Genomic DNA, 15,649 nt, shown 5'->3' on the forward strand with positions numbered 1-15,649 from the left:
ACACGAGGATGGTATTCACACCTGGGAACAATCAGGACAGGACAGCACAGAGACTCACAGGGGAACAGAACTAAATAACCACAGAGAAGCCTCAAAATAAATGCACAGAAAACACAGATTCTCACAGTACCTCCCCCTCAAAGGTGGCTACTAGACACCCAAAAGAAGAAAAACAACCCAATCAGGGCGGGCTGAGGGGCGATGGAGGGAGGGCAAAACGTCCACAGGGAACAAAACTAGAATACTAGTCCAGAAAAAACAAACAAGGTGCAGCAGAAGGATACCTCATGGGAGGTCTGGGGGCCGGCCACGGTGCAGCAGGCAAACCGCTAGAGGTGGGTCCAGCGGGCGTCCCCGACGTAGGAAGCGTGCCCCTGGAGGCGGATCCGGCGGACAACGCCAGCGCAGGAAGCGGAGCCAAACTGGCAAACTCTGGAGCGGGCACAGAAACAGGCAGCGGCTGTGACGAACGCTGCCTCGGCGCAGGGACAGGCAGCTGCTGTGGTGCGCGCCGCCTTGGCGCGGGGACAGGCAGCGGCTGAAGGGAGCGGCCGTGACGCCCAGGGGCTGGGATCTCTGGCGGCTCAGGGCGGTAGTGACGGGGGAGGGGTTACGCCCATTAGATGAGTAGCCATCAGATGAGCAGCATTAGCAGCTTTTGGTGACATTATTATAAATAGTAATTGGATTGTTTTTGAATACGATGCAGGATTTAAAATGAACTGATGAAGGCGCCATGTTAGGAAGAGGAAGTGGAAGCTGCAGGATCTTCAGAACAAACAGGTCATGATGCTGGGCTACTGATTATCCCTCTGTCTGGACACAGGATCAATATAACCAGTTTAAAAGATAAAATGAATGGTTATATGCCAGACATGGAAAACTGGGATGCACTCCATGCCATGATGTTCAGAATTTAGGTCTCATGGCATCTCAACGTGTCAACATTACAACCAGTATGCTGAGGGAAATACAGCTTTATTTTGTAGCAATTCAAGAGCTACCCAGCTTTTATCGGTTTGCAAAAAATAATTATCAGCACAGAAACTCCAAAGCACACAAAGAAGCAATTATATATATATATATATATGTAGTTTTTTTTTCAGTTTTATTTCTGTGACATCTATGAAAGCAGTTGTTCTTTTGACTTACCTGCTAATACTTTTGTCGAATTACATTTATAGTGGGAGAATTACACTGGACGATTATTTTCAGGCAGAGGGATAAAGTTTGTGTCATCGCTAGACTGTGGTGACACATGGCTACCTCAGTAAGTGCTAACAATCTATCTGTTATTGCAGCTGGTAGCCTGACACTCGAGAAGGGCTCAATCCAGTCCCGATAAAAGGAAATGCATTTAAATTGTGCTCTGCAGGCATCAAAAGCACATTTTCCTCACTTCCCTACCTCGTTCGCCACCCACGCACTGGGGCAGCTAATTATAGCCGCTCCAGTCACACCTAACGAGCTGAATCAGTTCGAGCACAGAATCAATGTGGGAGAGAGTGATTCTATTAAGCACTTTATGTTGGAAAAGGTGTGTGAAAACAGTGGACAGATGGAGAACTATGTGCAAAGAGCGGATCTGAAGTACACCTGCTATCAAAACCCAATTCATCAGTAGTTGTAGCTTGTAATTTGTGAAGTAGAAAGCTAATTGAATGTTTCCGACGCTGTTAGAATGAGGAAATATGTTCAAAGCAACTCAGGAAGCATGTCAATGCATAGCAAATGCAGTTTATGGCAAAAAAATTAGTCTGTTTGCAGGATGAGGAGATCTGTTTGCACAGACTTGTTAAAAGCTTTCTGAACCTAAAATAAGAACCTGGGCTTAAGTATCCAACCCTGACTGCTGTACTCTGTTTAATAAGCTAGCTGGTGGTTCAGGCTTTGGATGCTCTGGAATAAATTTGATACTGTAATTTGTTCCATCTAAATTTAGGGGTACATGGTATTATTGCTACAGCTTCTTCTTATTGCTTGTGGGGCAGTTTGGGAAAAAAACAAGAACTGACCCCCCCTGAAATTTGGCTTTGTAGATTTTACATTATCCTCAGGAAGAGTGATTCATCATTGATCGCTTGAAGCTTGACTGAGGCAACTCTTACAGAATAATTGAAACCATCTTGTGACAGAAAGTAAGATTCCCAAACAGATTCTCCCGAAAGAAAAATAAAATCATAGTGAAGACTTGGAAACCTTCTGGTTTCTGACCAATCAGGCTAGTTAGCTAGCAGCTACAACACTTTCACTTAATGCATCAAATGTGTAATCCTTTGATATAATCTGTCAAATTTGGTGATAATTGAAGCAGATCTTTACTTTAACTCCAAAGCTAAACTGTTGCTAGGGCAGGTGTTGCACCACTTTCTTTTACTTCCACAGCTGAAGAACCCGTTGTGGGACCAAAACTGAGCTGCATCATTTTACTGGCTCTGGAGACAAGCTGGACGAAGCACTGTCCTCTACATTAGGTGCATTACGGTAATCTAACCAAGTGATAACTAATGCATGGATTTGTGACAACCAGTTTATTGTCCAGGGAATGTTAAACACTTAAGGTGTCACAGTGGAGTTAACAAAATCTGTCACTTTTGTCTTAATGAATTTAAAAAAGTAAAGTCTGACTCAGCACACTTGAAACTCCAGCAAAGTACGTTCTGAAAAAGAGACTGGTACTACGTTGCAATTACTACTGGTTTATAACTGAGGAGAGCTGTGCTGACTGGGCTTTAGAGTGAAAATACATAATTTTGACCTTGCTTTTTTAAGACATTTTCTGCTGCCAAACAGAAGAAAGTTTTGCCACTTTAGTACAACACTTTGTCCTTCAAGTTAAGAATTGTACTTGTGGAAGCTTCTTGATAGATTTTAGAACAGTCGCTACATTTATTATTTTTTAAAAATTGTAATAGATTTGGTTTTGCGATCATTGTTTGACCATAAACTAGAGTTGTCTTTGTCGGTGCAAATTCAACTCTTGGTTCTATTTTCGTATATGTTTCTTTATATTATTGGCACTGCTGCTGCTTTGAGATGCAGCTCTGTTGCTAAGTGACCCCACACTGCATCCTGTTTTCCCTCCCCGAGGGACCTGGCACCATAAGTGCCAACACGAATAATTTGACTCCTGTCTTGGGGCAGATTTTTGCCTCACTGGCCGCATTGTTGCAGACTCGTGATGAAATTGTTGGCTAGCTGGATACTTGCAAGTGTGAAAGATATTTAGTTAAAAACGTGGAGAGAAGGAAGACGGGGAAAGATGTCACCAGATGGGTTTCTTGAGGTGATGTGTAATCTCCTACACCTGCTATTTGTTACATTTCCTGTCCTGCACTTTTAAAGTTTAGGATCATTTCTGTCTCAGATGCTGCTCAGCGCCTCACTCTCTGCTCTGTCAGCTCAATCAATCCACTTGGAGACAGAGCTTTAAAGAGGAAATAAGAGAGGAGATCTATGGGTGGGGACAAAGGTAGAAGTAAGAGTCAGAGGTTATACAGTGCCTTGCAAAAGTATTCACAACTTTTATTTACTTTTTTATGTAAGACGTAGACGTCTCAATAAAATCCAAATCAACCAATTGCCTTCACCGATTTAGCAATTAGTCCGTGTGTGTGTAATTTAATTTAGTAAGATGTAGCTGTTCTGTGAATTCTTCTGAGGTTTTTAGAGAACTTAAAGAAACAAACACCATCATAAAGATCAAAAAACGCATCAGACAGGCCAGGGAGGATGTTGTTGAGTAGTTTAAATGAGAGTTGGGGTATAAAATAACATCCCAAGCTTTGAACATCTCACTGAAAAGACTATCGTTTAGTGATTGAGCATTCTGTCATTGGTGAGTAATCAGAAAAGAAAACATCAGGTCCTGTAGAAACTTATTTTATCACAAATTCACAAAAGAATAACATTTAAGCAAACAATCCACTAAATTTTGCTTGAAATGCAGTAACGGCACATCAAACCTCCACTTCAGTTTTAAGTCTGACACCAGGGTTTACCTCAATGTATTATAAGTCTGGCGGGCACCAGACTTTACTTGTGCCCCCACCAGGCTAAGCATTGCTTATTTATGTAAGTCTTTTAAAAATGTTTCCATTTTTTAAGGCTTTATGGTTGGTATTCAGGTATTAATCTTCCAATCTTTCAATAACACATAATTATCAAGTGATATTTTCAAATTTTCTGTCAACTTTCAACATTTTTAACTCAAAAACACGACGGGCCGCTTAATGAATGACTGCCAAGCGCCCCAACCATCAGGCTTAGCCAGTTTTCTGGGGGAAACCTTGGACAGAATGATCAAATCCAGCTAACTAGGAATATTCACTCAGAGCATCCAATTACAGTCAAGATAGAAGTATAGCAATAAATAAGTGTTTAATCTCCTGCTGTCAATCTGTTGCTGTACTTTTATGTGATATACTTGCAGCAAGTGCTTTATAGTTGACTTCTAGACTTTCAGTTTCTAGATGTTAAAACCAGACACCCTTAAAAACCTGCAGCTGTAAGTTGTGTGGTTCTGCAAAGTGTTAACTGAATGCATATACGCCACACACTTCAGACTTTCAGATATGTATTATTAATGTGTATTTCACAATTATGCACTACTTTGCATTGGTCTGTTACATAAAATCCCCTAGAAATCAAAGTTTTAGGATGCAACATGCTAAAATGTAAAAAGGAACTGCGGAAGAAAAGTTAAGAAAAGGAGAACGATTACAAGAGAACAAAAGGAAGATGCTCTACCATTCTTTTTTTTAAAGTGACTGCTTTTATTAGCTGCTTCTTGGGGGTTATTTTTGTCACGGTGAACAGCTGGTTGAGCGGTCCCATTGATTCTGCCTCACAGCGTTGCCCTTGACGATCAGCAGATACAGGAGAAAAATCTAAAGCCTTTGTGTCCAGCTCGCCAGCAAATATCACCTTGTGGTTCAACTGTGCTGAAAAGAGATGAGTGTGTATGAGAGAAGGAGCGAGTGGTAGTGATTGAGGGAATGAAGGCTCGTGTGTGAGGTAAATAGAGGGATAGATGCTGACAGACTTGACTGAGAGGAGAGAAGGACACTGGTGTCATCCCATCTGCTTTTCCTTCCCGACTCGTCATCTCCTTTTTTTTTTTGTCTTCCCACGAAGTGAAACAGGAAACAAACACTCCTTCGTCTTTATCGGGGATGAAATCCAACGTCTTCCCTCTTAAACTGTGTGACACGAGCTTTATTTATTTGTTTTTTTGCCTCTCTGTTACTGATGCACAGATTGCATCAGCACCGACGCGCTGCTGATGTTGGAGCCGAGTCAGTTGGCTGGGGAACCGTCTAGAAGCATCGTGCTCATCTAAATTATTCACATATTCTCCTCTGGCTGCATTACAATGCTGAGAACGTGGATGTGGACGGAGAAGGAAGCATATCACACTAGCTATGGTTGTGTGTTTGAATGCACTGTAAACAGTGTGTGTGCATGTGCATGTCTAATGTGCAGCACTTACCCTCAGATGGGTATGGAGCAGTTCTAATGCGTTCCTTTGGTCCAGGCCTCCGGCTGCACATTTGGTTGGAAATCTGACACTGTTTACCAAACAGGAAGGTTATTAATACTTTACCAGACGTCAGCCTGAAGCACATCTTTATTCCTTCCTTGACAGAAAATAAATCTTCTCATGATAAAATATTAACACCTATGCATGGTGCTTTACTTATTGCACTAGGGGTGGGCGATATGGACTTATTTTATCACAATATTTACCGGTACTTTTGTGATTATGATAAAAGTGACAATAAGAACTATTTGTTTGATCATTTTTAGGTAACTGTTGTACCAGCAATTATAGCCCCACCAACACACACTTGAAAAACATTCCCATATTCTTTACGATACCTGTCGCATAAAGAAGTGTGATTTGTGTCACTAAGCTAAGCATTTCATTGAACAAACAGTGTAGAAAATAATAAAACTATCAATCCTGACAATGCAAACAGTTTTTGGGATTTTAAACAATCATTAATTGGAATTTATTGTGATAACGATAAGTCAAAGCTCTTACCATAAGAAATTTATCACGATAAATGATAAGATAATTGCCTATCCTATATTGCAGTTTTGAGTATCAGGGTGGACGTCGTGTTGCATAAGGAAACATGTAGCTAATATTTGTTTGCTCCCACAGCAAAAGCCCACCCAGCAGTCCCTGGCCTCCTCCCTGTGCAGAGAGTCCCACTGGAAGTGCCTCCTCCTGACGCTGCTCATGTACGGCTGTTTTGCCACGCTGGCCTGGTGCGCTCTCTGCCGAGTGCCCGTCCTCGGCTCTTCCTCCTCCATGCCTCTTGGTGGCGCCGACGACGCCACGTCCGCCGCCTACTACAATGACATCCTCCACCTGGAGAGCCCGTGCTCCAGCGGCTACGTCTACATCCCGCTGGCCTTCCTGGCGATGCTGTACGTGGTTTACCTGGTGGAGTGCTGGCACTGCTTCTCTAAGACGGCCATGTTGGCTCACGCTGAATTCCAGGTATCTGACATGCAGCTGCCTTGGTTTTGGTTCCTCTCCCAGAGGAGACAGATCTTTCAGAGCGCCCGCCCCCCACATTGCAGGATGCTTTCATGTTATTTCTACTGATTCTTTAAGAAAAAGTTTGACTCATTTATTCAGACTGGCTTTTAACTGCTGTACTTTTATGCTGCATTATGTAATCTGTTTTTGTCTTCTGTGTTCACACTTTGTGGTAATAAAGACCACACATTCCCACCAGAATACTGCGACTAAAATAAGGAGTTCGGCTAAAGTACACATAAATTATCAATGCGTCATTCTGTTTCTCCGGGAGAGAATATGTACACATTTCCTCCATCATTTCTGGAAGAATTATTGCCTCATCAAGTAGAAAATGACTTGACCTGACTCAGCCTGGCTGTTTTGTTCTGTAATGAAAAAACTCCCTCCTGGAAAATGATTTAGTTGCTTGTAGCAAAATAAAACAACAACAGTCATTGTGATATAATTAAACTTTGTCTTGTCCGCTGTGACTATTGTGCCCAAACAATAGTTATCTTGTTCCTGCTGGTCTGTCTTTTAAGGAAGTTCTCTCACTTTTTCTAACATTTTGCATGAACTGGTTCGGTCTGGTAGGAAGTGTATGAGCGGGTGCAGAGACTCCAGCAGGCCACTCCATGTATTTGGTGGAAGGCCATCAGCTACCACTACGTGAGGAGGACCAGACAGGTGACCAGATACCGCAATGGAGATGCATACACCACCACACAGGTGAGGGGGCCCTTTCTTTATTCATTACTTTTCTGTCAAATTTATAACAGCAAGTATAAGTATAGACATTTCTCATGTCAATATGATTCGATGAATTAGCATCTTCCTTCAGCTGTCGGGAGATCAGACAGGGAGAGCACCATCTGCTCATCTCTTCATGCCCAACCAGCAGGCAGTTACCTTAGCTAGCTATGTAAATCCTTGGTTAGCAGCGTCTCCGTCAGTGTAATGCCATAGTCTCCATAGCAACCACCTTCTGCACAGGCCAGCAGGTGCCCAGAGCAGCTTTAAGTGTTGTGCAGAACAGATTCAGGAAACACAGGATTTGTAAAAGGGAAGGATGTTAACATGTCGTTCCATTAGCCAATCCAGCACAGTCCCCATCCATCTTTTCACCTAATATTATTGTGAATTTTGAGCAAACTTTTAAAATGATGCAGAAAAGAAAATTCAAATTATGTGTTTTTCAGCTAAAGTACACATAAACCACTAATCTTTTTGTTTGCCCTACTAAAAGTTTGGTGTTTGTCCAGGGAAGTGTGTGTACGTTTCCATAGGTAATACTATGTTTCCATGTAATTGTGCTGTAAATTTTGAGAAAATTTTTACAATGTCGCAAAAAAGAGAAAAAAAATCTAGAAAGTTGTAATTGTAAGTGAAGTCAACTAGCATCAGTAAAGTTACATGATATAAAGACAGAAATACAATTGTAATTCTAACACAGCAAACAAGCTGATCAGTCAAGTAAGGTAAATGTTTGCTATGTCAGGACTTATTCGGAAAATATGTTTCTATTCCCATTTCTTTAGTTCATTAACTCTTTCGGAAAAGTCAAAAGCCACCTTAAACGAGTGTACAAACATTCTTTTCTGTGTAACTTGGAAAGTTATTTCAAATTTTTCTGTTTCCATCAACTTTTCTAATGCTTTACTTCAAAATGTGCATAAAAAACACTGATAGAAGCTCAGCAATAGTCAAAAAACCAGCACTCGTTCATGTTGTGTACTTGAAGATGTAAATTGTCTTTATTGTTGTCTAAGGCGGGAACATTAACAGAAACATTTGTTTTACTGAAAAAAGAATGGCTAAACCAAACAAGATCTGCTAATTTTTTTACATTTCGAGTTCTTAAGCAAACGGAGAAATAATTTTGTTTCTCTCCTTTTTAACCTTTCACCTTTCCTCAGGTCTACCATGAGCGAGTGAACACTCATGCCTCCAGTTCAGAGTTTGACTACGCCCGCTACGGCGTCAAAGATGTGTCAAAAGAGCTGCTGGACCTGGAGCGCCACCCTGCTGTTCGCCTCCGCTTCACTAAGTGTTTCAGGTACCACCAGACTTATAAAGTACAAATCTGCTCTGTAGTTGGTTGAGTTAGAATTTAGTTTGATAGCGAAGCTGATCATTACTTGATTTTTCTTTTAATTTGTTACATTTCTGTGCTTTAGCTTCTCCAGTGCCCGAGCTGAAGCTGCTTACCTCACTCAGGTAAGAAGAAGAAAGTGTGCTAAACTCTTCTTCATAGCTGCTTACAAAGTGCCTTGCAGAAGAAAAGTAGGTGTTTTATTTGGTGTTTATGAGCGAGACCAACAACAAATAGCACATAATTGTAAACAGGAAGGAAAAGTTACATGGTTTTCAAGATATTTTATTAAGAAAAGTCTATTGTGTGTTTGTGCGCTGCCTTGTTACGGCACAACTGCAAACTGAAAGCTCAGACAAACTCGACTGCCTCCCAAAAGTGCAGAAAACATGAAAGTTGGGGCACTGGTTGGGTGAGACCAAAGTTTTAGCTTTTGTCTATGTGCAAAATACTAGGCACTGCATAATGTGAACACGTTGGTGGCAGATTCAGGCTGTTGTGATGCCGGTTTTCAGCTAGTAAGACCTGATGGTTGAAGCCAAATGTTGATAAATTCTGACAAACCTCTTTCATAGATTTTCAAACTATGAAAGTGATCAAAACAATTGAAGTTTAGGATTTTTATTGGATGAAAAGCTCACAAAATTTGTAACTGAATGTGTTTTTTTATTATTATTTCTCTGTGATTTAAGCGAGCGCGGTTCTTTGGGGAAAACGAAGGGCTGGACGACTACATGGAGGCCCGGGAGGGAATGCACCTAAAAAACGTGGATTTCCGGGAGCACATCCTGGCCTTCCCAGATCCGGCCCGTCAGCCGTGGTTCTCTCGCCACCGGGTGTTCTGGTTGGCCTCGGCTTTCCTCCTGTCATGGCCGCTGCGGGTCGTGTCAGAGTACCGCACGGCGTACGTGCACTACCACGTGGAGAAGCTGTTCGGCGAGGAGGAGGACGGCGGCGGCGGCGGAGTCGTCGTGGGAGGACAGGGTGGAGGCGGGCGAGGCGACGCGGTGGAAGGAGGGACCGAGAACGGAATCGGGACGGGATTCGGGCTGAACGGGACCAGCTACAGGGCCATCTCCCGCGTCAACACGGTGGACATGACGGAGCTGGAGTGGCACATCCGCTGCAACCAGCAGATGGTGCCCAGCTATTCCGAGGCCCTCCTGATGGACCTGGACTCCAGTGGAAGCACAAACCCCACAGCCTCCACGCCCATCTCCGGACCCCCAGGGGTCACGCCCACCCAAGCCCCCCACCCACCACCCCTGACTCTGCCTGTGGTGTTCAACTCTGCCTACCTCCTGCAGAGCTGCCCCAGGTGCAGGAGAACCACATCGAGTTCCAGTCTGCCCTCCAGGCTGAGGGCTCCGATGGGGACCACCGCCCTCCTCAACGCCACCGTCGCCGGGATCCGGGCGGCGGCGCCGGGCAGCGGAGGCATCGGAGGAAGGCTGGTGCTCAGTCGCAGCGGGTTCTCTCTGGGGAGACTCGGAGGTGGGCGACAGAACAACTTGTTTCATTCAAGAAGCATCGGAGGAGGACTGGGAGGCAGCAGGGAGGACGGAGGAGGGACCGGAGGCGGAGGAAGCAGTGGCGGCGGAGGGAGCGGAGGATTCTTAGGAATAGGCTCCAGACAGAACAATGAGGAGACCAGGGGGGTGCTGGAAGGAGAAGGCGATGAGGAGGAGGAAGAGGAACAGGTGAGGAGACGGGAAAACGGGGGGAGAGAGAGAGACGAGGAAGCAGAGCAGGGAGGAGGAGGAAGCGGAGGAGGAGGAGGAGGAGAAAGTAGGGAGGCTGAGAGAGATCGACCTCCATCCTACCAGGACGCCTTCTTCTTCCCCGTCCTCATCATCCATGGAGAGGAGAGCTGCCATGCTGGCGATGACATGTGAGGCAGAAAAAGCATCAAAAGCAGGACGGTTTGAGCAGGAGCTGAAAGAAAACGCTGCGCACGCGGGAAGGAGCGGGTTCAGACAGAAACAGGCAGAGCAAAGAGAGAAACGTGCTCGGGTCTGATGCAGGTAGAACCAGAGGTCCGGAAGAGGGAGGATAAACAGACAAACGGATTGAGGGGGCGAGCTCACGCAGTGCATCCCGTCAACCATAAGTAAACCCACAAGTTCAAGAGATCAGAGTTGTTCCAGGGTGAAGGCAAGAGATAAGACCGAGAGCAAGTAAATCCTTGAAATTGCATGCTTTACTGAGAGGAGGTGAGGATGACGGGAGGCTTAGAAATGTGTGTTTCCAGATATATCTATGCAGGAGGTAAAGTGGGGGGGCTAACTGTGCTAAAGATAGCCACTGAACAATAGTGAAAGTATATTCTCTTTACAAAACAAACAGCGTTAGAGGAACTGGGAGTGGATATCTGAGGGGGCTGAAGCATCGACTAAACATTGATTATGATACAGCGAGATGAGCTAACAATATTTATTATTTTATACCACAAAAAGCCAAAGGAGGTAAGAGAAAAAATCAGAGAGAGTAGAAAACACAATGCAAGTTATTAAATCGCATGATTCTGATTATTTAGAGCTAATAAACCAGATTATTCCATTCCAAATCATGGATAAAATAATTTTTATGACTACAAACAGCACCTGACCAGCTCCTCTTACAGTAATCTGTGCCAATGAAAGACGAGTTACATTGATTTCCTCCTCGTCTCGTCATGCTGTCTTACTTCACCATTAACTTCCCGACCACTCAATCCATTACTGCTTTGGAGGAGGGCGATTAAAGAGAACGCCATAAAAAGTGGAGCAGCCGTTGCCTCTTCAACTCAGTCCCTCTTTGCTCCAGCCATCTTCTGCCCTTCTGCCATGTTATCACCTTTTCTCATTCACCCCTTTCCTCCTAGAACGTCATTTTAGGATGCCTCCAGTTTGGTTTATTTGAAGAACATACATCTTCAGTTCAGGCTTGTAGCCCTCAGTAGTTATTTTTATTTCCTTATCTTAAATACACAGCCGAGAACGCAGCTGAAATTCCTCAAAGATGTATAATGTTATGCATAACACAATAACCACCCAAGACGAAAGTAGTGGTGGCACAGTTTTCCACTGGACCGTGGCATCATGATGTCAAGATTTTTTCAAAATTTCCTTGCTTTCACTGAACAATGTACATTGGAGACCTAGCAGACTGGCACTCTACACAGGCATTTAAAAGCCCTCTGTGGTGAACTCCAATCTTACTGTAACTAGACTATGAAAAATGGCATTTTTCTGACCAAAACTGTTATTCAAGAGAGTTTTATTCTGACAGCATTCAGGTAGACATTATAATTTCTGCTAAAGTTCTGATCCACATTGTTAGGAAAAAATGTGAGTGCAGCAGCTTAATAGCTGTGTCTGCAAAATACTCCTAATGGTTCAAATTTAACCTGATATCTCCCACTCGTAGTTTTTTTTTTTTATTATTACTGTTTCAACTTGAAATGTTATAGTGAGGCAGAACTAAAAATAGAAAGCCTTTTATGTCTTAAACCTAATTTTGGTAAATTCCCATTTTCTTTACATTAGTTCTGTTATAATCTGTAGCATTTTCCCAAAGATAAATCTGTATAATATGAACTGAAAACATCCAGAGAAGTGTCTCTCTTGTTAGCTTATATATCTAAATACATGTTTAGGCATGAAATATCCCTCCCTTTTCTAAGTCCAACATGTTGGACTGCATGGGAAGCTGTCAAGTTATGCTGGTGTTGTTGATTTTATAAAGAAGAAGAAGAAGAAGAAGAAATCACTGAGAATAATAAAATAACCCCCCGGTGTTATACTGTGTATCATTCCCAGCCCTGTAGAAACATGCTTTGGGTAGGTTTAGGGCAAGCTGCTACCTCCTCCTGCTTACGGAGAAACAAATCCTTATTATTTCCTTAATGTGAAATGTGTCAAGACTTTTGCAGGCATAGAAATGCATGGAAACACACGCTTACTAGCAAGGTGGCATATTATAGCTACAATCTGAAAAAATATCAAACAGTAGTGATCAATTGGGATCCAGCGCCAACACAAAGAAACAGACGGGAATCCTGGAGGATTCTGAGTTTTGTCCTACTTTCTGAGTTTGTTTTCTTGGAAAATGGACCCAGGAAAGGCCGTCTGCACAGACCGCCATCTGTGCTTTGTTTGTATTTACTCTACAAAGCACACTAAACCTGCTAACGTAGCAACAAGAATTAGTTAGGTAAGCTTATCCTGACCGTTCCTGCTGCCTCTGCTTACTTTTTACACATTCATGAAAAAGCACATCCAAAAAAAAAAAGCTGTGTGAAGAGGACAAACAAATAAGGGTACTGACTGTTCTCTCAGTCCAACTTTCTGGGAAAGTGGAGCGGAGACCGCTGGCCTGGTTAGATGTAGGGGACACATCCTGACACACTTTCCCATCCGCTGAATCTGGTTCATGGATCTTCTGTAGCCATATTGGAAAAAAAGACACAAAAAAAAAATAAAAACAATAAAAAAAGCTGAAGTGGGGACAAGGAAGGAAGCTCAGCTCAAGGAGACCGACGGAAAGTTAACAGTAACCAGGACGAGACTTTCTGAGCAACTACAGAGCTGGACAAAACTGAAAATGTGACGACGTTAAAGGCAGTTATTTTTACAACATTAATCACTGCTTCAGCCTCTGGACTTCTGTGTCTATCATAACCAGAAAGGAGCACTATAAAAAGCACTCAACGCCGCTGCTGCGTTCACTTGTTTAGGACAACGTGTTGCTTTCACTGCTCTGTTCATCACGTGCAGCTGAAACCTGTATGTAATGTACTCTCAACGCAGGAAAACTCACTTCCATCTGTAAATTGCTGCTCACACGTCATCTTCATATCTGAGGTTAAGTGAAAACACAAATGCCTTTGTAAAGTTTTATTTCTTTTTGTAAAAATTACTGTTTCGGTCCACTGCTTACCTGTTCATTTATGTGTGTTGAGACATGTGTTTAGCACTTCTTGCTGAATATTTATACGCAGTTTTATTATCTTACGTGTTGCTCCAGATGTGCCAAGAGGATTCTTTGCCCATGATGTCTTACACAACATACGCACCATCATGCCTGTTTGCATGCTTAATCACTGCAGTAAAATAGCAAATATATCAGCCTTTTTTCTTACCTGAATGGAAATATGGCAACCCTCGACATGTAATCACACACACACACACACTCCTCAAGCATGGCGTTGTGCAGATGAGGTTGCCTTTAGGTTGCCAACATCTTTTGCTCAGGTTCTTCAGTTAATGTATCCTCTTCTGCAAATTCATCAACACGCCAAAGCAAAAAAACAAAGTGTGAGTGCATACAGATGTAAACAGGTTGTTTTCAATAGTCTGGCCTAAGCTGTAGAGTCGAACATTTATATTACGGAAAGAAAACACATAAATAGTTAAATCATATATGTACAGAGAGCACTTATCAGATGGCCAGTGTTTCTAACACGCACCGTTTTGTTGTCTTTGTTTATGTTGTGTATTTGGCTGCAGTTTGTGTGTAAATCCAACCAGAATGTTTTTAACACGTTGTAATGTCTTTGGCTTAATTTGAAAGCTGACATTTTTTGTCCACTAGAGGGCAGCAAAGCCTTAATGATTGTGACTGACATAATGTATTTAGTGAGCACACCAAGGCTGAAATAGACCAGGAAGGAAACAACATTGAGACTGAAGTATGGCTAACATCTACACTTGTACCTGTCAGTGATGTCACACCAGGTGTGTTCAGTGGCTGGAAAACCACCGGTCGACTGGGTTGCTAGTGAAGTTTTTGTCCTCTTTACTGATTTTACCATTTTTGGTAGCATTACATAAAATTACTTAATTTTTTTCCTGATTTAAAGATTTTCACTGAACGTGTTACCAGAACTAAATGAATGCTTTCTTGGTACTTACCAGGATTTACTTTTCTTTTTTTAAAACTTTCTGAACTTTAAGTGGTACTTTGAAGAGATTACTTGGTACTTTCTAAAACTTCCCTGGACCCCTACCTAAAGTATCAGCAGGTATATTCAGAAAACAACAGGTAATTTCCTTTAACTTGTTTATGAGATATTTTTTGGAACTTACCAAAGACTTTCCTTTAACTTTCCAGAAAGAGATTGTTGCAGTCCTTACCAGAAAGTTGGTGGGGCTCAATAAATACTCTTTGGACTTGCCTGGTAATATCTAGAAAGTATCTTCTGAGTCATATAAAAGTTATAGCAGGGTCTTGTCCCAGATGCATTCAAGAAGTTGCCTGCAAAGTTCTGGAAAGTAACATGTAACTTTTAGAAAGTGACCTGAGTTCATAACCAAAGCTTATTTTCCAGAACTTACTCAATACTTTCCGTCAATGTGAAATGCAACAGGTGTGGTAAAAAAACCCATAAATATTACTTTCAGGAACTAACCTGGTATTTTCCTTAACCTTGTCAGGAACTTACCCAGAACCTAGAAGTTACTTTAAATAACCTGGACGGTATTTTCCATAACTTCAGTAAAGTTTATTTGTACAACAAGTGGAAAGTTCTGGAAAGTAACACCTGTGAGTCAAGGGAATATACGTACTCTATGTGGTGCTACCTTGTTTTCCTTTAAGTTGTGACTGAATGTTTTGCAAAGCAATGTAGTTCATATCCCTGCTTCTGGCTGGACTTGTATATGTTGCTGAACTTATAATCACAAGCAATGGGAGCTTCAATCACTGGGCTGACAGCACCGTTAGAGGAAGACCGTTTACATTTTGTGACTGAGCCTCCATGTTCCACAGCGTAACACACTCATTGTTTGGCTGTGTTGATCTATATGACACAAATAAAGTGATAGAGTGGAAGACAGTCGGGGTTGTGGTCCTTGTTTTTCACCCACGTCGTCTGAACTGAAACCGTTAGCACGTTTTGTTGCAGCTTTCACAGCTAATCATTTGGTCTGATCAGGAAATCAGAACCACAAATGGGAAAAGGGTAGAATATGATTCTCAAAAAACATTATACATTAGATTAGCGCTTCTTTATTATTATTTACATAATTTATGAAGATTAG

At 42.4% G+C, this 15,649-nt stretch overlaps 1 protein-coding gene across 1 annotated transcript; it reads left to right on the top strand.

Annotated features, from left to right (window-relative positions):
- Window positions 1-287: 287 nt before the first annotated feature.
- LOC103129513 (transmembrane protein 151A-like) lies at window positions 288-15,444 on the top strand. Its single transcript, XM_016665160.1, has 7 exons — window positions 288-425; window positions 487-592; window positions 6,147-6,511; window positions 7,130-7,264; window positions 8,452-8,591; window positions 8,713-8,752; window positions 9,320-15,444. Exons 1-7 carry the CDS (start codon window positions 288-290, stop codon window positions 10,520-10,522), a joined length of 2,127 nt encoding a protein of 708 aa, XP_016520646.1. The 3' UTR covers window positions 10,523-15,444.
- The last annotated feature ends 205 nt before the right edge of the window (window positions 15,445-15,649 follow it).

The sequence above is a fragment of the Poecilia formosa genome, unplaced genomic scaffold, assembly GCF_000485575.1.
Source record: "Poecilia formosa unplaced genomic scaffold, Poecilia_formosa-5.1.2 Scaffold551, whole genome shotgun sequence".
Taxonomy (NCBI): domain Eukaryota; kingdom Metazoa; phylum Chordata; class Actinopteri; order Cyprinodontiformes; family Poeciliidae; genus Poecilia; species Poecilia formosa.

Excerpts from the sequence above, each read along its gene's own strand:
- LOC103129513 (XM_016665160.1), top strand. The coding sequence starts at position 288 with ATGGGAGGTCTGGGGGCCGGCCACGGTGCAGCAGGCAAACCGCTAGAG. Across the intron at positions 426-486 it reads CAGGAAGCGGAGCCAAACTG|GGACAGGCAGCTGCTGTGGT; the intron begins GCAAACTCTGGA and ends GCCTCGGCGCAG. Across the intron at positions 593-6,146 it reads ATCTCTGGCGGCTCAGGGCG|CTAATATTTGTTTGCTCCCA; the intron begins GTAGTGACGGGG and ends GGAAACATGTAG.